The sequence below is a fragment of the Phyllobates terribilis genome, unplaced genomic scaffold (assembly GCF_046119375.1).
Source record: "Phyllobates terribilis strain yellow unplaced genomic scaffold, ASM4611937v1 Scaffold_75__1_contigs__length_6962009, whole genome shotgun sequence".
Lineage (NCBI taxonomy): Eukaryota > Metazoa > Chordata > Amphibia > Anura > Dendrobatidae > Phyllobates > Phyllobates terribilis.
In genome coordinates this window covers 763,849-786,854 of record NW_027362835.1, presented here as the reverse complement: position 1 = coordinate 786,854, position 23,006 = coordinate 763,849, and the positions used below count along the sequence as shown (strand labels likewise).

Sequence of the window (23,006 nt, the reverse complement as noted above, 5' to 3'; positions counted from 1 at the left end):
AAAATGTTACCAGCATAATATATTTGTATGCCGAAATGTGGCCTTGTTTCAGGACCACGCTATTAAGACAAAGAATTGATATTATCAGATGTGGACTGCTGCCTGGGCAAAAATATTACCAGCACAAAATATTTATATGCAGAAATGTGGCCTTGTTTGAGGACCACACTATTAGCACAAAGAATTTAGATATTTAAATGAGGACTCCTGTTTGAACAAAAATATTACCAGCACTAAATATTTATATGCACAAATGTGGCCTTGTTTCAGAACCACACTACTGGCTCAAATAATTTATATTTTCAAATGTGGACTCCTGCCTCGGCAAAAATATTAATAGCACTAAATATTTATATGCACAAATGTGACCTTGTTTCAGGACCATGCTATTAGCAAAAATAAATTATATTTTCAAATGTGGACTCCTGCCTGAACAAAAATATGACCAGCACAAAATATTTATATGCACAAATGCTGCCTTGTTTCAGGATCACACTATTAGCATTTTGAATTTATATTTTCAAATGTGGACTCCTGTCTGGACAAAAATATTACCAGCACAAAATATTGATATGCAGAAATGTGGCCTTTTTTCAGGACCACACTATTAGCTCAAATAATTTATATTTTCAGATATGGACTCCTGCTTAGACAAAAATATTACCAGCACAAAATATTTATATTCACAAATGTGATCTTGTTTCAGGACCACGCTATTATCACAAAGAATTTATATTTTCAAATGTGTACTCCTGACTAGACCAATATATTACCAATGCTAAATATTTATATGCGAAAATGAGGCCTTGTTACAGTTTCACTCTATTAGCACAAAGAATTTATATTTTCAAATGTGCACTCCTGGCTGGACAAAAATATTACCAGTACAAAATATTTATCTGCAGAAATGTGGCCTTGTTTCAGGAGCACGCTATTAGCACAAAGAATTTAGATTCTGAAATATGGACTCCTGGCTGTAGTTCAATACTAGCAGCACAAATAATTATATGCTGAAATGTGGCCCGGTGTCTCTGGACCATATAATTAGCAAAAAAGGTTTGATCTGCTGGAAGGTCAATTTCACAGCCTCTTAGGATCCTATCTATCTGAACTAGCTGACTGACAATTAACCGCTTAGCTAACTATCTGATTATCCAATAGCAGGAGCAGCCTCTGTGCACCGTTTCACTGACAAAATGGCACCAAACCAACATGTGGTGATGGACATGTGATTTGGCAGCCAGTGACACAAGCCCTCATTAAACACCTTTCCCCCACTCATCTTACAGCACTACTATCCTAGCTAAAGTCCTAACAAAAGCATTAATGGAAACGTGATCATTTACTGAACTTTGGCTGGATTTTAACGAAAAATGCTCGGGTCCGAACACGAATCCAAATTTGCTTTGTTTGTTCCGACTTTGAGATTGGCGACAAATGTGGCCTTGTTTCAGGATCATGCTATTAGCACAAAGAATTTACATTCTCAAATATGGACTCCTGGCTGGAGCTCAATATTAGCAGCACAAAATGTTTTATGCTGAAATGTGGCCCGGTGTCTCTGGACCACACAATTAGCAAAAAGGTTTGATCTGCTGGAAGGTTGATTTCACAGCTACTGAGCATCCTATCTATTTAAACTAGCTGACTGACAATCAACCGTTGAGCTAACAATCTGACTATCTTGTAGCATAGAATAACAGTCCGCCGCTCCTTTAACCTCATACCACCTCTTCCCCTCATCAAGCACATCCTCCCAACTCATTTTAGAGCACCACTATCCTAGCCAAAGTCCTAAAAAGAGCATTAGTGGAAACCTGATAATTTACCGAACTTTGGCCGAATTTTGACGATTTTGAGGAAAAATGCTGAATTTGAGATTGGTAAACATTTTCTGATCAAGTTCGCTCATATCTAGTTGTAACTCACTCTCTTATACTTTGATGAATATGGGAGCAGACAATATACATGTTACTGAAACTTGGGTGACTCTGACTAAGTTACAGTTCCAAAGCAAATAACATCACTGTAACTTGCTACTTCCTAGACCCAACTAAGTTTAAAAAGAAATAAAGCAAAGCATCTAGAGAATAAAACTGAGCTACAGCTTTCCCTGACCTAAATCCTCAATAATGCTGAAATCATTGCTGATGTAATGTTCTATTTGTTAATAGAGATGAGCGGTGTTCAACTAGAACTGTTCGCCAATCTCAAATTCGAGCTGTTTTGGGCGGTGTTCGAGTTGTTCGACGAACCCGAACGATTTGCAAAAAATTCGGCTGTTCGAGGTTATGTTCGATAACTGTTCGTGCACCAAAAGCGTGTCCTGCATGTCTGGCGCTATTTAGAGCACCAATCATGCAGGGATTGTCTGCCACTCACTGTAATGCCACAGCCATGGTGGATGTGGCATTACAGTGATTGCCCAAATCGATGGGAACAGTGCTCACAGTGAAACATGAAAAGCCGGCAATTCAGCAACGGCATACATCGGTACCCGACAATTTAGAACAGAAAGAATAGAGCTTCACACATAGAATAGATAGATAGAAACATGTCAGTCACATATACATGAAGTACTGTGACAGTGTTGCTTACTGTACTTGTCATTTAGTGTAAAGGATTTATTTAAAAAATAATAGTGTTTTCATGCACCTGTCTCTTTAAAAAAGCCGGCCGTCATTTCAGCAGCGGTACCCGACAATTTATAACAGAAAGAAAAGAGCTTCACAAATAGATTAGATAGATAGAAACATGTCAGTCACATATATATGAAGCACAGTGATAGTGTTGGTTACTGTACTTGTCATTTAGTGTTAAAATAAAGGATTTATTTAAAAAAAAATTGGCGTGGGCTTCCCCATAATTTTAGGCTCTAGCGGAGGTTAAGCAGACGGCTGGGGCAGATGTTTGAAGCCTGGGAAGGGGGTAATACCCACGGAGCTTCCCAGGCTACAAATATCAGCCCTCAGCTGAGTACCTAGCCTTTACTAGCTATTAAAATGGGGGACCCCCCCAAAAAAATGATGTGGGGTTCCCCCTATTTTAATAGCTAGCAAAGGCTAGGCAGACAGCTGGGGGCTGACATGAATATTGGCCCCCTCACAGGCTAGAAACACCAGCTGTCAGCCGCCCCAGAAATGGCGCATCCATAGGATGCGCCAATTCTGGCACTTAGCCTCGCTCTTCCCACTGCCCTGTAGCGGTGGCAGTGGGGTAATAGGGCTGGGGTTGATGTCAGCTTATAATGCCAGCTGACATCAAGCCCAGGTTAGTAATGGAGAGGCGTCTATAAGACACCCCCATTACTAACCCCGTAGTCAAAGTTAAAAAAATAACATAAACACCCAGAATAAAGTCCTTTAATTGAAATATAGACACAATTCTTTATTGTTCTAAATTAAACCATACTTACCATCACGCCAATTCCAGCTGAAGCCAATGTCTTCTGCAATAAAAATAAAATAATAAAGCAACATCATCCTTACCTTTCCATGGTTTCCACGACGGCTTCAGCTCTGCTACATTCACATAACAGGCTGGATCGCAGCAGAACGCTGCCATACAGCTTGCCATGCCGCACACACTGAGAAGCACAGGCATGCTTGCGCTCCTCAGTGTCTGGCTGTGACGGCATAAAGATGAGCCGAGTTCATGTCCAATGAACTCGGCTCACCTCAGGCACGTCACTGACAGCGTGGGAAAATTCTCCTGCACTCAGCGCTTCAGCGTGAGAATTTTCCCACGCTGTCAGTGACGTGCATGAAGTGAGCTGAGTTCATTGGACATGAGCTCACCTCAGCTGGAATGGGCGCGATTGTAAGTATGGTTTAATTTAGAACAATAAAGAATTGTGTGTTTATTTCAATTAAAGGACTTTATTCTGGGTGTTGTGTTTTTTTTTAAATACTTTACTAGAAATTAATGGCGGTCATGTCTAATATTGGCGTGACCCCATGAATTTCGGGCTTAGGGCCAGCTGATAATACCAAGCTGGACCTAACCCCTTTATTACCCAGTGAGCCACCGCACCAGGGCCCTGGATGAGTTGGGTACAGCGCCAGAAGATGGTGCTTCTATGAACGCACCATTTTCTGGGGTGGCTGCGGACTGCAATTTGCAGCGGGGGAGGCCCAGAAAGCTTGGGCCTCCCTGCGCTGCAGATTCCAGCCCCCAGCTGCCTAGTTGTACCTGGCTGGACACAAAGATAGGGCGAATCCCCACATATTTTTTTTTTTAATTATTTCTTGAAATTCATGAAATAATTAAGGAAAAAAGGGCTTCCCTATATTGTTGTGTCCGGCCAGGTACAAATAGGCAGCTGTTGGTTGGGGGCAGCCCGTTCCTGCCTGCTGTACTTGGCTGGACACAAATATAGTGCGAAGCCTCACGTCAATTTTTTTTTAATGTCCAATGAACACGGCTCACCTCATGCACGTCACTGACAGCGTGGGAAAATTCTCCTGCTCTCAGCGCTTCAGCGTGAGAATTCTCCCACGCTGTCAGTGACGTACATGAGGTGAGCTGAGTTAATTGGACATGAGCTCACCTCATGCACGTCACTGACAGCGTGGGAAAATTCTCCTGCACTCAGCGCTTCAGCGTGAGAATTCTCCCACGCTGTCAGTGATGTACATGAGGTGAGCTGAGTTCATTGGACATGAACTCACCTCATGCACGTCACTGACAGCGTGGGAAAATTCTCACGCTGAAGCGCTGAGTGCAGGAGAATTTTCCCACGCTGTCAGTGACGTACATGAGGTGAGCTGAGTTAATTGGACATGAGCTCACCTCATGCACGTCACTGACAGCGTGGGAAAATTCTCACGCTGAAGGGCTGAGTGCAGGAGAATTTTCCCACGCTGTCAGTGAAGTGCATGAGGTGAGCTGAGTTCATTGGACATGACCTTGGCTCATCTGGATGCTGTCACAGCCAGACACTGAGGAGCGCAAGCATGCCTGCGCTTCTCAGTGTCTGCGGGATGACAGGCTGGATGGCAGCTTTCTGCTGTGGACCAGCCTGTCATCTCGATGTAGCAGAGCTGGAGCTGTCCTGGGAATGCGCCATTTCTGGGACGGCTGACAGCTGGTGTTTCTAGCCTGGGAGGGGGCCAATATTCATGGCACCCTTCCTGGGCTATTAATATCAGCCCCCAGCTGTCTGCCTAGCCTTTGCTAGCTATTAAAATGAGGGGACCCCACGTCATTTTTTGGGGGGGGGGGTCTCCCCCATTTTAATAGCTAGTAAAAGCTAGGTATTCAGCTGGGGGCTGATATTAGTAGCCTGGGAAGCTCCGTGGGTATTACCCCCTTCCCAGGCTTCAAACATCTGCCTCAGCCGTCTGCTTAACCTCCGCTAGAGACTAAAATTGCGGGGAACCCCACACCAATTTTTTTTTTTAATAAATTCTTTATTTTAACACTAAATGACAAGTACAGTAACCAACACTGTCACTGTACTTCTTATATATGTGACTGACATGTTTCTATCTATCTAATCTATGTGTGATGCTCTATCTTTCTGTTCTAAATTGTCGGGTACCGGTGCTGAATTTCCGGCCGGCTTCTTTAAAGAGACGGTGCTTGAAAACACTATTATTTTTTTAAATAAATCCTTTACACTAAATGACAAGTACAGTAAGCAACACTGTCACTGTACTTATTATATATGTGACTGACATGTTTCTATCTATCTAATCTATGTGTGAAGCTCTATTCTTTCTGTTCTAAATTGTCGGGTACCGCTGCTGAATTGCTGGCCGGCTTTTTTAAAGAGACGGTGCTAGAAAACACTAATATTTTTTTTAATAAATCCTTTACACTAAATGACAAGTACAGTAAGCAACACTGTCACTGTACTTATTATATATGTGACTGACATGTTTCTATCTATCTAATCTATGTGTGAAGCTCTATTCTTTCTGTTCTAAATTGTCGGGTACCGCTGCTGAATTGCCGGCCGGCTTTTTTAAAGAGACGGTGCTAGAAAACACTAATATTTTTTTTAATAAATCCTTTACACTAAATGACAAGTACTGTAACCTACATTGTCACTGTACTTCTTATATATGTGACTGACATGTTTCTATCTATCTAATCTATGTGTGATACTCTATTCCTTCTTGTCTAAATTGTCGGGTACTGGTGTATGCCGCTGCTGAATTGCCGGCCGGCTTTTTTAAAGAGAGCATCTTCTGAGCAGTTTGTCAGCTTTTGGACACCTTTGAAGGTGTTTTCTATGTGTTTCTATGTGTTTTTGTTTGCCTGCCATTGGTTTTAACGGTGTTTGACGGTGTTCTAAGGTGTTCGACGAACAGTTCGACGAACAGTTCCTCGAACATCCCGGTGTTCGACGAACCGAACCGAACCCGAACACTACGGGGGTGGCTCAACACTATTTGCTAACTCTCTGAAAAGAACACTCCAATTAAAGCTGACACATACCATACCATATTTTATATCTCGGACCTGAGGAAGAGATGCATGAAGCAGGAATTTTTCCTTTGTGTTCTTTATTTGCCTCCGTCATGCACCCCCCTCAGGTCCTGCACTGGACAGAACACTGACTATGCATTTTGCTCAGATCGTTTCTATAGTAATAGTTGATCTCTTAAAATTGTTTCTTCCATTGTGTGAAGGTTACATTTATATGTTATATTCTTGCCTGTGCCTCACAGATACCATACCATGTATGCTGTCACCATGGTCTGAATGGAGTGATTGCAGTGTAACCTGTGGCAAGGGAAGCCGAACACGACAGAGGATGTTAAAGTCACCAGCTGAACTTGGAGACTGCAATGAAGAACTGAAACAAGTAGAAAAATGCATGCTTCCGGAATGCCGTATGTACCAAAAGAAGAGATGAAAGCTTTGTAAATGGTGCAGATCATGGAAACATGCTACATGTGGCATTCAGTGTCAATCGAGCTCAAAGTAGTAGCTGCCTAAAGAAAGTTAAAGTAATATTTCATGTTAATAAATTGGTAATTTGCTTGAATGTACGTTAGGAATAATATATGAGGATTAAGGAAATCTGAGTGAGTTAGTTTTCCACAACTCATCCCACTATTACAATTCATCATGTATAGTATAAAACAATTAAAGGGACCCTATCACCTCTAAAAATGCAGATATGGTGAGTGCGTATGTAATCATTCCCCTGCATATTGATTTACAGACTGATCTGACAGTCTGCTCTACATTGCGTGTGCAGTGCAAGCTGTCAATGATATTGCCGGGTAGTGATAACAGCTCAGTGAATGTGTAAGCATTGACCGTAACTGTAATATATATATATATATATATATATATATATATTGTGGCAAGATGACTCACTCGGCTGCGGTCGGAAGTAGACACAGGAATGGTTTCTGCTGCAGGTCTATTTTAAAAGCATAAAGCACTGCGGACGTCAGCAAAATAAAAAGACAAAGGATAACACAGTCCATGTGTGTACAAGGTTTGCCTGCACCACTTTGCAGCAAACTTCAGCTCCTCCTGAGCTGAGACTCCACAGTCCACAACCTCAGAAAAAAAACGGGACTGAGCATTTAAATTTGCTCAGCCACAACCTGGTGAATGATATCCCTCCCGTCTCATGTTATTCACACCAAACCACTCCTTTCACAATGGTGAGTTAAATCCCCAACATATAACATGCTGGAGAATAGTTGTAAGTTCAGTTTACTAAGCCTCGTAGCCGTAGCGAAACATACCTCCCCTCACATGTATATATAGTCATGGCCGTAAGTGCTGCCACCCTTGAACTTGTTCCAGAAAATGAAGTATTTTTCCCAGAAAATTATTGCAATTAAACATGTTTTGTCATACACATGCATTTCATTTGTGTGTATAGGAACAACACAAAAAAAGAGAGAAAAATAGGCAAATTGGACATCATTTCAAACAAAACCCCAAAACTAAGCCAGACAAAATTGTTGGCATTACTTCAGTTTTGTTTTAACCTTTTTGCACCATGCACACTTTATTGCATGAACATCTTTAATATAATTACAAGTATGGACTTTTGAATAACTTCATAAAGCTGTTGGCTCAAGAGAGGCATTCCTTTATAGTCCTAACATGACGGATCTGATTCAAGTCCGAGTGCGCAAAAATGCATGGGTATTTACTATGGAAGATATGCCTGGATCAGCTTTCAATAAACCTTTTGCTGAATTTGACACATTAGAAAAACTACTTATAAATGAAACAAAAGTGTGGTGGGATCATAAAATCTTAAAGAACTATGTAAGAAAAAATATGATACCAAGAGTTCTTCAGTTGAAAAAGATACCTACTACCGTTTATTCCCCCACATTTGTTAAGAAATGGAACCAGGCACTTACAAATTGTTCCATAGAACTGATTAATTATTTTAGCGGAAGACTTAAAGTTGTCTAAGCTAAATGAGGAAATTGAGTTACTCAAAAATTTATTGAAAGAGTAATTTGATAAAAGTAATTATAACAAAACCTTGCAGCAGATACAATTGACTGTCTCTAAATTGGAAGACGTTATTACCACCAGAAAGAAAAATAAATTTATTAGAGACAGCAATGATTATCAGCTGGACCAAGTTTATGAATGGGGTAGATGGGAGAAACCTGCATATACTCCAAGGTCAATTCTAAAAGGCGCCCAATTCACAATAAGTCTTCCTATAATTTACATGTCAGTTTCAGCTCATCGGATCCCGATACTTCTGATACTAATACTAATGATTTGGATTCCAATTATTCCCATCAGGATTTTTCTTACTTCCAAAAAAAAAAAAAAAGTAGAAGAAACATGCTAAACACGGCGGACGCAAGCACGTTAAGCTCAAAAAGAATGTCCACCCACCACAGGAAGTAATAACTAGTGTTGAGCCACCCCCGTAGTGTTCGGGTTCGGTTCGGTTCATCGAACACCGGGATGTTCGAGGAACTGTTCGTCGAACTGTTCGTCGAACACCTTAGAACACCGTCGAATACCGTTAAAACCAATGGCAGGCAAACAAAAACACATAGGAACACATAGAAAACACCTTCAAAGGTGTCCAAAAGCTCACAAACTGCTCAGAAGACGCTTTCTTTAAAAAAGCCGGCCGGCAATTCAGCAGCGGCATACACCGGTACCCGACAATTTAGACATGAAGGAATAGAGCATCACACATAGATTAGATAGATAGAAACATGTCAGTCACATATATATGAAGTACAGTGACAGTGTTGCTTACTGTACTTGTCATTTAGTGTAAAGGATTTATTAAAAAATATAATAGTGTTTTCGTGCACCGTCTCTTTAAAAAAGCCGGCCGGCAATTCAGCAGCGGTACCCGACAATTTATAACAGACAGAATAGAGCTTCACACATAGATTAGATAGATAGAAACATGTCAGTCACATATATATGAAGTACTGTGACAGTGTTGCTTACTGTACTTGTCATTTACTGCAAAGGATTTATTAAAAAAAATAATAGTGTTTTCATGCACCGTCTCTTTAAAAAAGCCGGCTGGCAATTCAGCATCTGTACCCGACAATTTAGAATAGAAGGAATAGAGAATCACACATAGATTAGATAGATAGAAACATGTCAGCCACATATATATGAAGTACAGTGACAGTGTTGCTTACTGTAATTGTCATTTAGTGTAAAAGATTTATAAAAAAAAATAATAGTATTTTCATGCACCGTCTCTTTAAAAAGCCGGCCGGCAATTCAGCATTGGTACCCGACAATTTATAACAGACAGAATAGAGCTTCACACATAGATTAGATAGATAGAAACAAGTCAGCCATATATATAATAAGTACAGTGATAGTGTTGGTTACTGTACTTGTCATTTAGTATTAAAATAAAGGATTTATTATTAAAAAAAATTGGCGTGGGGTTCCCCGTAATTTTAGTCTCTAGCGGAGGTTAAGCAGACAGCTGGGGCAGATGTTTGAAGCCTGGGAAGGGGGTAATACCCACGTAGCTTCCCAGGTTACTAATATCAGCCCCCAGCTGAATACCTAGCCTTTACTAGCTATTAAAATGGAGGACCCCCCCAAAAAAATGACGTGGGGTCCCCCCTAATTTAATAGCTAGCAAAGGCTAGGCAGACAGCTGGGGGCTGATATTAATAGCCCAGGAAGGGAGCCATGAATATTGACCCCCTCCCAGGCTAGAAACACCAGCCGTCAGCCGCCCCAGAAATGGCGCATCCATAGGATGCGCCAATTCTGGCACTTAGCCTCGCTCTTCCACGCTGCCCTGGTGCGGTGGCAGGGGGTAATAGGGTTGGGGTTGATGTCAGCTTAAAATGCCAGCTGACATCAAGCCCAGGTTAGTAATGGAGAGGCGTCTGTAAGACACCCCCATTACTAACCCCATAGTCAAAGTTAAAAAAAAAACACAAACACCCAGAATAAAGTCCTTTAATTGAAATAAAGACACAATTCTTTATTGTTCTAAATTAAACCATACTTACCATCACGCCCATTCCAGCTGAAGCCAACGATCTCCTGCAATAAAAGTAAAATAATAAAGCAACCTCATCCTTACCTTTCCATGGTTCCCAGGACAGCTTCAGCTCTGCTACATCGAGATGACAGGCTGGACCTGCAGAACGCTGCCATCCAGCCTGTCATCCCGCAGACACTGAGAAGCGCAGGCATGCTTGCGCTCCTCAGTGTCTGACTGTGACGGCATCCAGATGAGCCGACAATGAACTCGGCTCACCTCATGTACGTCACTGACAGCGTGGGAAAATTCTCCTGCACTCAGCGCTTCAGCGTGAGAATTTTCCCACGCTGTCAGTGACGTGCATGAGGTGCGCCGAGTTCATTGGACATGACCTCGGCTCATCTGGATGCCGTCACAGCCAGACACTGAGTAGCGCAAGCAAGCCTGCGCTTCTCAGTGTCTGCGGGATGACAGGCTGGATGGCAGCGTTCTGCTGCGGTCCAGCCTGTCATCTCGATGTAGCAGAGCTGAAGCTGTCGTGGGAGCCATGGAAAGGTAAGGATGAGGTTGCTTTAATATTTTACTTTTATTGCAGGAGATCGTTGGCTTCAGCTGGAATGGGCGTGACGGTAAGTATAGTTTAATTTAGAACAATAAAGAATTGTGTGTTTATTTCAATTAAAGGACTTTTTTCTGGGTGTTGTGTTTTTTTTAAATACTTTACTAGAAATTCATGGTGGTCATGTCTAATATTGGCGTGACCCCATGAATTTCGGGCTTAGGGCCAGCTGATAATGCCAAGCTGGCCTTAACCCCTTTATTACCCAGTGAGCCACCGCACCAGGGCCCTGGATGAGTTGGGTACAGCGCCAGAAGATGGCGCTTCTATGAACGCGCCATTTTCCGGGGCGGCTGTGGACTGCAATTTGCAGCGGGTGGGGCCCAGAAAGCTTGGGCCTCCCTGCGCTGCAGATTCCAGCCCCCAGCTGCCTAGTTGTACCTGGCTGGACACAAAAATAAGGCGAAGCTCCACGTATTTTTTTTTTAAATTCATGAAATTCATGGAATAATTAAGAAAAAAAGGGCTTCCCTTTATTGTTGTGTCCGGCTAGGTACAAATAGGCAGCTGGTGGTTGGGAGCAGCCCGTTCCTGCCTGCTGTACCTGACTGGACACAAATATAGGGCGAAGCCCCACATCAATTTTTTTTTCATTATTTCATGAATCTCCTGAAATAATTTAAAAAAAATTGACGTGGGGCTTCGCCCTATATTTGTGTCCAGTCAGGTACAGCAGGCAGGAACGGGCTGCCCCCAACCACCAGCTGCCTATTTGTACCTGGCCAGACACAACAATATAGGGAAGCCCTTTTTTAAAAAAATTATTTCATGAAATAATTAAAAAAAAATTGACGTGGGGCTTCGCACTATATTTGTGTCCAGCCAGGTACAGCAGGCAGGGACGGGCTGCCCCCAACCACCAGCTGCCTATTTGTACCTGGTTGGACACAACAATATAGGGAAGCCCTTTTTTTCTTAATTATTCCATGAATTTCATGAAATAATTTAAAAAAAAATGCGTGGGGCTTCGCCCTATTTTTGTGCCCAGCCAGGTACAACTAGGCAGCTGGGAGCTGGAATCCGCAGCGCAGGGAGGCCCAAGCTTTCTGGGCCCCACCCGCTGCAAATTGCAGTCCGCAGCCGCCCCAGAAAATGGCGCGTTCATAGAAGCGCCATCTTCTGGCGCTGTACCCAACTCATCCAGGGCCCTGGTGCGGTGGCTCACTGGGTAATAAAGGGGTTAAGGCCAGCTTGGCATTATCAGCTGGCCCTAAGCCCGAAATTCATGGGGTCACGCCAATATTAGACATGACCACCATGTATTTCTAGTAAAGTATTTAAAAAAACACAACACCCAGAATAAAGTCCTTTAATTGAAGTAAACACACAATTCTTTATTGTTCTAAATTAAACCATACTTACCGTCACGCCCATTCCAGCTGAAGCCAATGTCTTCTGCAATAAAAGTAAAATAATTAAGCAACCTCATCCTTACCTTTCCATGGTTCCCACGACAGCTTCAGCTCTGCTACATCGAGATGACAGGCTGGACCGCAGCAGAAAGCTGCCATCCAGCCTGTCATCCCGCAGACACTGAGAAGCGCAGGCATGCTTGCGCTCCTCAGTGTCTCGCTGTGACGGCATAAAGATGAGACAAGTTCATGTCCAATGAACTCGGCGCACCTCATGCACGTCACTGACAGCGTGGGAGAATTCTCACGCTGAAGCGCTGAGTGCAGGAGAATTCTCCCACGCTGTTAGTGACGTGCATGAGGTGCGCCGAGTTCATTGGACATGACCTCGGCTCATCTGGATGCCGTCACAGCCAGACACTGTAGAGCGCAAGCATGCCTGCGCTTCTCAGTGTCTGCGGGATGACAGGCTGGATGGCAGCGTTCTGCTGCGGTCCAGCCTGTCATCTCGATGTAGCAGAGCTGAAGCTGTCGTGGGATCCATGGGAAGGTAAGGATGAGGTTGCTTTATTATTTTACTTTTATTGCAGGAGATCGTTGGCTTCAGCTGGAATGGGCGTGACGGTAAGTATGGTTTAATTTAGAACAATAAAGGAATGTGTCTTTATTTCAATTAAAGGACTTTATTCTGGGTGTTTGTGTTTTCTTTTAACTTTGACTATGGGGTTAGTAATGGGGGTGTCTTATAGACGCCTCTCCATTACTAACCTGGGCTTGATGTCAGATGGCATTATAAGCTGACATCAACCCCAACCCTATTACCCCACTGCCACCGCTACAGGGCAGTGGGAAGAGCGAGGCTAAGTGCCAGAATTGGCGCATCCTAAGGATGCGCCATTTCTGGGGCGGCTGACGGCTGGTGTTTCTAGCCTGGGAGGGGGCTAATATTCATGGAACCCTTCCTGGGCTATTAATATCAGCCCCCAGCTGTCTGCCTAGCCTTTGCTAGCTATTAAAATAGGGGGGACCCCACGTCATTTTTTTGGGGGGTCCCCCATTTTAATAGCTAGTAAAGGCTAGGTATTCCGCTGGGGGCTGATATTAGTAGCCTGGGAAGCTCCGTGGGTATTACCCCCTTCCCAGGCTTCAATCATCTGCCCCAGCCGTCTGGTTAACCTCCGCTAGAGCCTAAAATTATGGGGATCCCCACGCCAATTTTTTTTTAAATAAATCCTTTATTTTAACACTAAATGACAAGTACAGTAATCAACACTGTCACTGTACTTCATATATATGTGACTGACTTGTTTCTATCTATCTAATCTATGTGTGATTCTCTATTCCTTCTATTCTAAATTGTCGGGTACAGATGCTGAATTGCCGGCCGGCTTTTTTAAAGAGACGGTGCATGAAAACACTATTATTTTTTTAAATAAATCCTTTACACTAAATGACAAGTACAGTAAGCAACACTGTCACTGTACTTCATATATATGTGACTGACATGTTTCTATCTATCTAATCTATGTGTGATTCTCTATTCCTTCTATTCTAAATTGTCGGGTACAGATGCTGAATTGCCGGCCGGCTTTTTTAAAGAGACGGTGCATGAAAACACTATTATTTTTTTTTAATAAATCCTTTACACTAAATGACAAGTACAGTAAGCAACACTGTCACTGTACTTCATATATATGTGACTGACCTGTTTCTATCTATCTAATCTATGTGTGATTCTCTATTCCTTCTATTCTAAATTGTCGGGTACAGATGCTGAATTGCCGGCCGGCTCTTTTAAAGAGACAGTGCATGAAAACACTATTATTTTTTTTAATAAATCCTTTATACTAAATGACAAGTACAGTAAGCAACACTGTCACTGTACTTCATATATATGTGACTGACATGTTTCTATCTACCTAATCTATGTGTGATTCTCTATTCCTTCTATTCTAAATTGTTGGGTACAGATGCTGAATTGCCGGCTGGCTTTTTTAAAGAGACGGTGCATGAAAACACTATTATTTTTTTTAATAAATCCTTTACACTAAATGACAAGTACAGTAACCAACACTGTCACTGTACTTCATATATATGTGACTGACATGTTTCTATCTATCTAATCTATGTGTGAAGCTCTATTCTGTCTGTTATAAATTGTCGGGTACCGCTGCTGAATTGCCGGCCGGCTTTTTTAAAGAGACGGTGCATGAAAACACTATTATTTTTTTTGATAAATCCTTTACACTAAATGACAAGTACAGTAAGCAACACTGTCACTGTGCTTCTTATATGTGTGACTGACATGTTTCTATCTTTCTATTCTATGTGTGAAGCTCTATTCTTTCGGTTCTAAATTGTCGGGTACCGGTGTATGCCGCTGATGAATTGCCGGCTTTTCATGTTTCACTGTTGGCACTGTTCCCATCGATTTGGGCAATCACTGTAATGCCACAACCACCATGGCTGTGGCATTACAGTGAGTGGCAGACAATCCCTGCATGATTGGTGCTCTAAATAGCGCCAGACATGCAGGACACGCTTTTGGTGCACGAACAGTTATCGAACATAACCTCGAACAGCCGAATTTTTTTCAAATCGTTCGGGTTCGTCGAACAACTCGAACACCGCCCAAAACAGCTCGAATTTGAGATTGGCGAACAGTTCTTGTCGAACACCGCTCATCTCTAGTAATAACAAATGAGAAATCTAAGCCCAACGTTCTGAATTTATCTGGACAAATTTTATCATGTGAGAAAACACAAGTATTTATCGTATGGCTTGAATTTGTACCTAATAAAAAATTCAATCTTTTCAGTACTTTAATGGACATCAATAAATTTATTAGAAAGATAACCATTAAAAGGCATTTTTTCATGGACATTACTGAGGATGAAGATGTTTCAAAAAATCAATATCAACAAAATGAATATCGGACATTTAATTTTCAGGACCAACTGGCGATATTAAATCTAGACGAATTGCAAGATGATGGTGTAGCTCCTCAACGTCCCCTTAACCAATTATGTTCTCTCAGGATCCAGACTCATTGCTGGCCACTTCAGAACTCTCCAGTGCTTTGTTTCCATTCATTTCTGTGTGTTTATTGAACTATGTTTGGGTCATTGTCCTGCTGGAAGACCCATGGCCTAGGACACAAACCCAGCTTTCTGACACTGGGCACTACATTGTGAACCAAAATCCTTTGGTATTCTTCAGATTTCATGATGCTTTGGACACAGTCAAGTCACCTAGTGCCACAGCCAGCAAAACAACCCCAAAATATCTTAGAATCTCCACCATATTTGACTGTAGGTACTATGTTCTTTTCGTTGTAGATGTCAATCCGTTTTCGGTAAACAGTAGAATGATGCGCTTTACCAAAAGCTATATCTTGGTCTCATCTGCCCACAAAACACTTTCCCATAAGGATTTTGGGTTACTCATGTACATTTTGGCAAATTGCAGTCTATCTTTTTTATGTCTGTCAGCAGTGGTGTCCTCCTGGGTCTCCTGCTATAGCATTTCATGTCATTCAAATGTCAATGGATAGTTTGCTCTGAAAGTGGCGCACCCTGAGCCTGCAGGACAGCTTGAATTTCTTTGGTACTTGATTGGGGCCACTTATCCACCATCTGGACTATCCTGCGTTGCAACCTTTCATCAATTTTTCTCTGCTGTCCACGTCCAAGGAGATTAGCTACAGTGCCATAGGTTGAAAACTTCTTCGTGAGATTGTTGTTATTTTTCAACTATTTTAATTCTCAAGTGCCCAGACAGTTCTTTTCTCTTCTTTCTGTTCTCCATGCTTAGTGTGGCTCACACAGTCACACAATGTAAAGATTGAGTAAACGTCTCCCCTTTTTATCTGGTTTCAGGTGTGATTTTAATATTGCTCTTACCTATTACTTGCCACTGGTGAGTTTGAACATGCATCACATGCTTGAAGCAAAGTTGTCTACCCACAGTTTTGGAAAGGTGCCAACAATTTTGTCCTGCCCATTTTGGGGGTTTTGTGTGAAATGATGTTCAATTTGCCTTTTTTCCTTTTTTTTGTGCTGTTCTATTCCACACTCAAGGAATTAAACATATGTATAAAAAACATGCATAATTGCAATAATTTTCTGGAAGAAATGCTTCATTTTCTGGATCAATTTCAAGGGTGCCAACATTTTCAGCCATGACTGTATATCACTGCTGCTCAGAATATTTTGCCAGTGAAGGCAACATTGTAACAGATGCAACTGTGCATGTGCCTCCGACAGTGATATTTTGTTGGAGACCTAATATTTTATTCAGAGACTACAGTGTTAGGGCACACTTAAATGGTATGTTGATCATCTTAATTCTCTGCTGCCAAATGGTTATAAGATATACGATTAGGGGAAGTTGGGATCACAGTCTTTTCAGTGGCTTCGGGTAGAGTTCATAATTTGGATTGCCAAAATCTGCATGCCCCATCATCATGGTGTTGTCCACAGTTTGTGTCATCTGGAAGTGGGAAACATGGATCCATGTGGGCTTTCCTTCGACCTTGACTGTTGTGGTAGTGAGCAGGACCTGGAGCGGGCTGTCATCTCTGGGCTCGAGGATCCACCTTTTGAACTTTTGGATGAGGAACCAGTTCCTGAATTGGGTCTCACTGGTTCCTTTCAGGTTTTGGGAATCTGGGATGGAAGAGAAAACAATAAACAATAAACCTAGTCTGTGTGTCCTTTTATATAGACAACTGTTGTGGGAAAATACAATCCTAACCTGGGAGCATTTACAAATAGGATCTCATAGAGGCTGAGTTTGTTTGGGACTGCTGGTGTGTGTCTGACACTAAGTTACCTGAGGGGAAGACTGTCGTGCTATGGCTTCTCTGTTTCTTGTGCTGCTTTAAGTGTGTAGGGTTAATTCTGTCCTAATACCTTAGGACAGAAGTGCTGTTGGAGAGTGTGACATGCAGAAGTAGTGCTGTTGGTTTAAAAGCATTCAGCAACTATTAGAACTAACACAAGAACAGGAGACAGGAAGTGTTGTGCTCCAGAAGCATTCAGCAACTAGAGGGGTTAACACAGTCACAGGAGAAGGGGAGTGTTTAGAAGGGGAGTGTTTTTAGCAGATCCCCAGGGGGATTGTGGGGAAGTTGTTTACTGTCTGGCTGGAGCCGAAGAGAAAGGTGTTGTGTGTGTTCTGTATCTCACAGAAGCACCTCTGCAAGTGAAAAGGATTCAAGTTAGGAGTGAAGCTAAGCACAGGTCAGGTAGAGTTCCTGAACTAGCAGTGCAGAGTATTGTCAGGCAGAAAGACAAGGAGTGGAAAAATGGTGTCACAGGGATCATCTCCCTCAGCAAACTCTCCCCCCTCCTCCTTCTCACTGTGTTGTAAAGAATGGTGTGTTCATTAACGTGCCTTTGCATTAGAAGTGTGCTGTCCTGTACTACTGGGAAGAATGTGAACTGCTGTGCTGCTAAGGAAACTGTACTGTTTGTCATTGGAGCCTGTTGCTCATAAGACTTAACTTGCACGGGCTGTGCGGCTTCTTATTAAATGCTACTGTTCTACCATTTATGAGGACTCTTGTCAAGTGTGTCTGGTCAGCAAGTGAAACAATCTACGTGTGTGTGTCTGAGGCTTAATACCCCTGTGTGCCTGAGAGAAGCTGCAGCATAAGGTCTATGGTCGCCGTGAGCAACGGTTCCCCCAGTATTCCAAAGAATTCATGTAACCTGTCTCGCCCCTATCTGAACCTAGCAGTATGCGTGTAACACCTTACATATTTATTTTGTTGGATTGGCTGAGAATGCAGATCCTTGATCACGTTCTATAGTCTCTGGAAGTCCATATCTGCAAATTATTTCAGAGAGTAGTTTTTTAGCTGTGGTCCTGTCCTGGCCGATTGATTTTTCATGGGAAAGGCTTCTGGCCATCCTGAGAAGATGTCTTCCACTACTAAGGCACACTCAAACCCTCCTGAGTGTGGCATTTGTATGTGATCTATCTGTATGCACTGGAAAAGGGTATAGGGGTTTTGGTGTTCACTTCTGAGGGATATTTTCCGTCTTTCCCGGGTTGCACCTGTTGTTGAAAAGCCTGGTGCGTGATAATATTGTCTCTCAGGCTGTGTACCCACAATGCGGATTTTATGCGTTTCCGCGGCGGCATTTCCGCCGCGAAAACGCATTAGAATCGCTTGTTAAGATGTCTGCCATGTTTGCCAATGATAATCCGCATGTGCTGTGCACATGCTGTGGAAATTTCCGCTGCGGATTATCATTGCGAAAAAATCCGCAGCACAAACAATTTGGGCGCGATTTCTCCGCAAAATCTCGCCCATTGACTTGCATTGAACCGCATAAAAGCCGCATGTACCCATAGTACCATAGTACCCGCAAGTTAAAAGAGAATATAAAGTAAAAAATAAAAAAAAATATTCATACTCACCTCTCCGGTGGCCCCCGGTCTCCTCTCTCCTCTGCGACCCGTGGTCTACTGGCAGGTTGTTATTTATTCAGCTGATGGTCACGCGACCATCACCTAACCGCTGATGTCAGGTTTTTTTTTTCTTTTTACTTTTTAATTCTTTTTTTTAGTATAGATGCACCATTTGAAAGCAGAACTCTCCTCATAAGATGGTCACATAATATAAATCCATGCCAGTTGCATGGATTTATATTGTGTGACCAACTTATATTGTCAAGCCCTTTTCCAAATGCATTTGAGTGATGCTCAAAATCGCTTGGAAAACTGCTTGAAAAAACGCAAGCATAAACGCATGTAAAAACACTTAAAAAGCGCTTAAAAAAACAAATGTAAAATCCGCATGCGTTTTTTCTTGCCAGGGAGAAGAAAAAACGCTCAATAAATTTCTGCTTCAAATCTGCATTGTGGGCACATAGCCTCAAGGTTGTGTATCTTCATTTTTGATTGGTGAATGGTGCCATGAGTCCATTTAGCTATCATTGGGTAGAGGGCTCTAGGAAGGCAGTTTTCCATTTTGTAACATTAGTGTTGTAATATTTGTAATATTAATGTGTTTCATCCTGTCTGGCTCCATCCTGGATCCATTTGTCCTTTTCTTCTTTGGATGCTTGTTTTTTTAGGGCCAAAAGCATACTTCTCTCAGGATTGTTCATCAGTTCCGTTTTTCTCTGTTTCAGGGTCCATCAAAGAGCATAGATGAGATGTTTCTGTGCCAAGTAGTATTGCTGCTTCTTTTGCTGCTTTATCTGCCAAACTGTTGCCCACTGCTTACTTTAAGGTTCCTCCAGTGTGTGCCTTAAACTTTATCACCACTTCTCTTTCTGGCATCAACAGGGACTCCATCAGTTCTTGTATGGCTTTATGATGTCTTACTGAGGTTTCCATTAGCCGTGATGAAATCTCTTGCCCTCCAGATTTGTCCATAGCGCTTTTCCTCTGGGTAGTTACAGTGCTGGCCAAAAGTATTGGCACCCCTGAAATTCTTTCAGATAATACTCAGTTTCTTCCTGAAAATGATTGCAATCACAAATTCTTTGGTATTATTATCTTCATTTAATTTGCTTGCAAGGAAAAAACACAAAAGAGAATGAAGCAAAAATCAAATCATTGATCATTTCACACAAAACTCCAAAAAAGGGCCAGACAAAAGTATTGCCACCCTCAGCCTAATACTTGGTTGCACAACCTTTAGCCAAAATAACTGCGAACAACCGCTTCCGGTAACCATCAATGAGTTTCTCACAATGCTCTGCTGGAATTGTAGACCATTCTTCTTTGGCAAACTGCTCAATATCCCTGATATTTGAAGGGTGCCTTCTCCAAACTGCCATTTTGATATCTCTCTACAGGTGTTCTATGAGATTTAGGTCTGGACTCATTGCTGGCCACCTTAGAAGTCTCCAGTGCTTTCTCTAAAACCATTTTATAGTGCTTTTGGAAGTGTGTTTTGGGTCATTGTTCTGCTGGAAGACCCATGACCTCTGAGGGAGACCCAGCTTTCTCACACTGGGCCCTACATTATGCTGCAAAATTTGTTGGTAGTCTTCAGACTTCATAATGCCATGCACACGGTCAAGCAGTCCAGTGCCAGAGGCAGCAAATCAACCCCAAAACATCAGGGAACCTCCGCCATGTTTGACTGTAGAGACCGTGTTCTTTTCTTTGAATGCCTCTTTTTTTTTCCTGTACACTCTATGTTGATGCTTTTTCCCAAAAAGCTCTACTTTTGTCTCATCTGACCAAAGAACATTCTTCCAAAACGTTTTAGGCTTTCTCAGGTAAGTTTTGGCAAACTCCAGCCTGGCTTTTTTAAAGTCTCGGGGTAAGAAGTGGGGTTTTCCTGGGTATCCTACCATACAGTCCCTCTTCATTCAGATGTCGACGGATAGTACGGGTTGACACTGTTGTACCCTCGGACTGTAGGGCAGCTTGAACTTGTTTGGATGTTAGTCGAGGTACTTTATCCACCATCCGCACAATCTTGCGTTGAAATCTCTTGTCAATTTTTCTTTTCCGTCCACATGTAGGGAGGTTAGCCACAGTGCCATGGGCTTTAAACTTCTTGATGACACTGCGCACGGAAGACACAGGAACATTCAGGTCTCTGGAGATGGACTTGTAGCCTTGAGATTGCTCATGCTTCCTCACAATTTGGTTTCTCAAGTCCTCAGACAGTTCTTTGGTCTTCTTTCTTTTCTCCATGCTCAATGTGGTACACACAAGGACACCGGACAGAGGTTGAGTCAACTTTAATCCATGTTAACTGGCTGCAAGTGTGATTTAGTTATTGCCAACACCTGTTAGGTGCCACAGGTAAGTCACAGGTGCTGTTAATTACACGAATTAGAGAAGCATCACATGATTTTTCAAAGGGTGCCATTACTTTTGTCCACCCCCTTTTTTAGGTTTGGTGTGGAATTATATCCAATTTGGCTTTAGGACAATTCTTTTTGTGTTTTTTCATTGATGACAAATTAAATTAAGAGAATAATACCAAAGAATTTGTGATTGCAATAATTTTCAGGAAGAAATTGATTATTATCTGACAGAATTGCGGGGGTGCCAATACTTTTGGCCAGCACTGTATTTTGCAAGGCAAGTGGTTCTGTCTCCTGTGCAGACAGGGATGCAGGTAGTGGCTGTGCTAGCTGCATTTTGTCTTCTGTGACCACTGCAAAACCCGTGTGAAAACTGCCTTCTTGGTTTGCGTATCTTGATCCATCCGGGAAGAGAGTTAGGTCAGGGTCTTCCAGAGGCACATCTGTGATGGTGTCAAATCTGCAGGTTTCTTGTCTCATGAAGTCAAGGCAATCATACTGAGCCATTTCAGAATCGACTACCTCATCTATCAGCGTGTAAGAGGTGGGATCTTCTGCCCCCTTGGTAGAGGTAGGAGGGTAGCTGGGTTAAGGACATCATATCTGGATATGGTGACGTCTGAGAGCAGAAGTGAGCACTGGAGACATAAATGACGGGCAGCAGATGGGTGTTTTTGCTGTGTCTGGGCCAGAATGGCAGTGATGTCATGAGGTGCCATTATCTTCAGCTTGTGGCCCAGAATGATGTCAGAAGTCTTGTCCAGTAACAGATAAGTTTCAAACACAGCTCTCATGCAGGTGGGTGCTCCACGGGCCACTAAGTTTAGTCTGGCAAAGTAGTATCCAAGTGGACGTTGTCTTTCCTCCATGAATTTGTGTGAGGACTCCAGTTACATGTCCTCTTTTCTCCATTACAAACAAGCAGAATAGTTTCTGGTAGTCAGGCAGTCCTATAGCTGGGGAAGACATGATTGTATTCTTCAGTGCATAGAATCCATCAATGGCTTCTTTGGTCATACTGAAGAGAATATTATTGAGACAATCATACAGGGGATGCATGTGTACAGAGGCATCTAGGATCGAGGGATGACAATAGGACACTAGACCAAGAAAAGACTGAAGCTTTGTCGAGTTGGTTGGTAAGGACATGTTCTACACAGCTATCTTCCGGTCTTCAATGAGATGCTTCGTTTGATGTGAGATACAGTGTCCTAGGAACACAACTTTGTCTTGGCAGAACTGCAGCTTGCCTCTGAATGTTTTGCAGCCATTGTGTGCCAGGAACTGGAGTAGTGATATCGACTCTTCCTGAGCTAGCTTCTTCCTTGGAATTTGAACATAGGAGAAGGTCATCAGCATATTGCAGGAGCATGACGTTAGGGTGTGTCATCTTCCGGAGCTTCAAGACAGTAGTCATGGCTTGACTAAACATAAAAGAGCTGTTCTTGGCCCCTTGAGGCATAACAGTCCATGTGTTTTGCTGGCTCTCATGACGCTGAAGAAGGCATTTGCTTTGTTGACTGCACGTAGTTCCTGTACCATGCGGTACTTGGTAAGCTGACCCTTTGGTGTCTTCTTCTTGATCAGGAACAATGGAGTCTTGCATGGTGACTTGGTAGGGACAATTGCTGCGGTTTCCTTGGCAACAGAGCTCCTGGTTTCAGTTTTACTTCCACAGGTTGGAGTTTTCCAATATTTTCTGGGCCTTGTGCCATAGGATGTTCGGGACTGGTGCCAGCAGTGTAGCATCCACTGGGTCAACAGGGGTGACTTGTAGTGTGAAGAGGCCATATACTTCATATACTGCATGTTCC

The 23,006-nt window shown here is 42.5% G+C and overlaps 1 protein-coding gene across 2 annotated transcripts in view; it reads left to right on the top strand.

Annotated features, from left to right (window-relative positions):
- The window catches only part of SPON1 (spondin 1), a 1,048,567-nt gene that overhangs the window by 996,112 nt on the left and 29,449 nt on the right, over window positions 1–23,006 (top strand). Inside the window, exon 14 of one of the 2 annotated variants that reach the window (XM_073662597.1) lies at window positions 6,678–6,842. The exons of the other annotated variant lie outside the window; for it this stretch is intronic. Coding sequence (XP_073518698.1) covers window positions 6,678–6,842 — 165 coding nt within the window. The remainder of the gene's footprint in view (window positions 1–6,677; window positions 6,843–23,006) is intronic. 2 annotated transcript variants of the gene reach the window in all.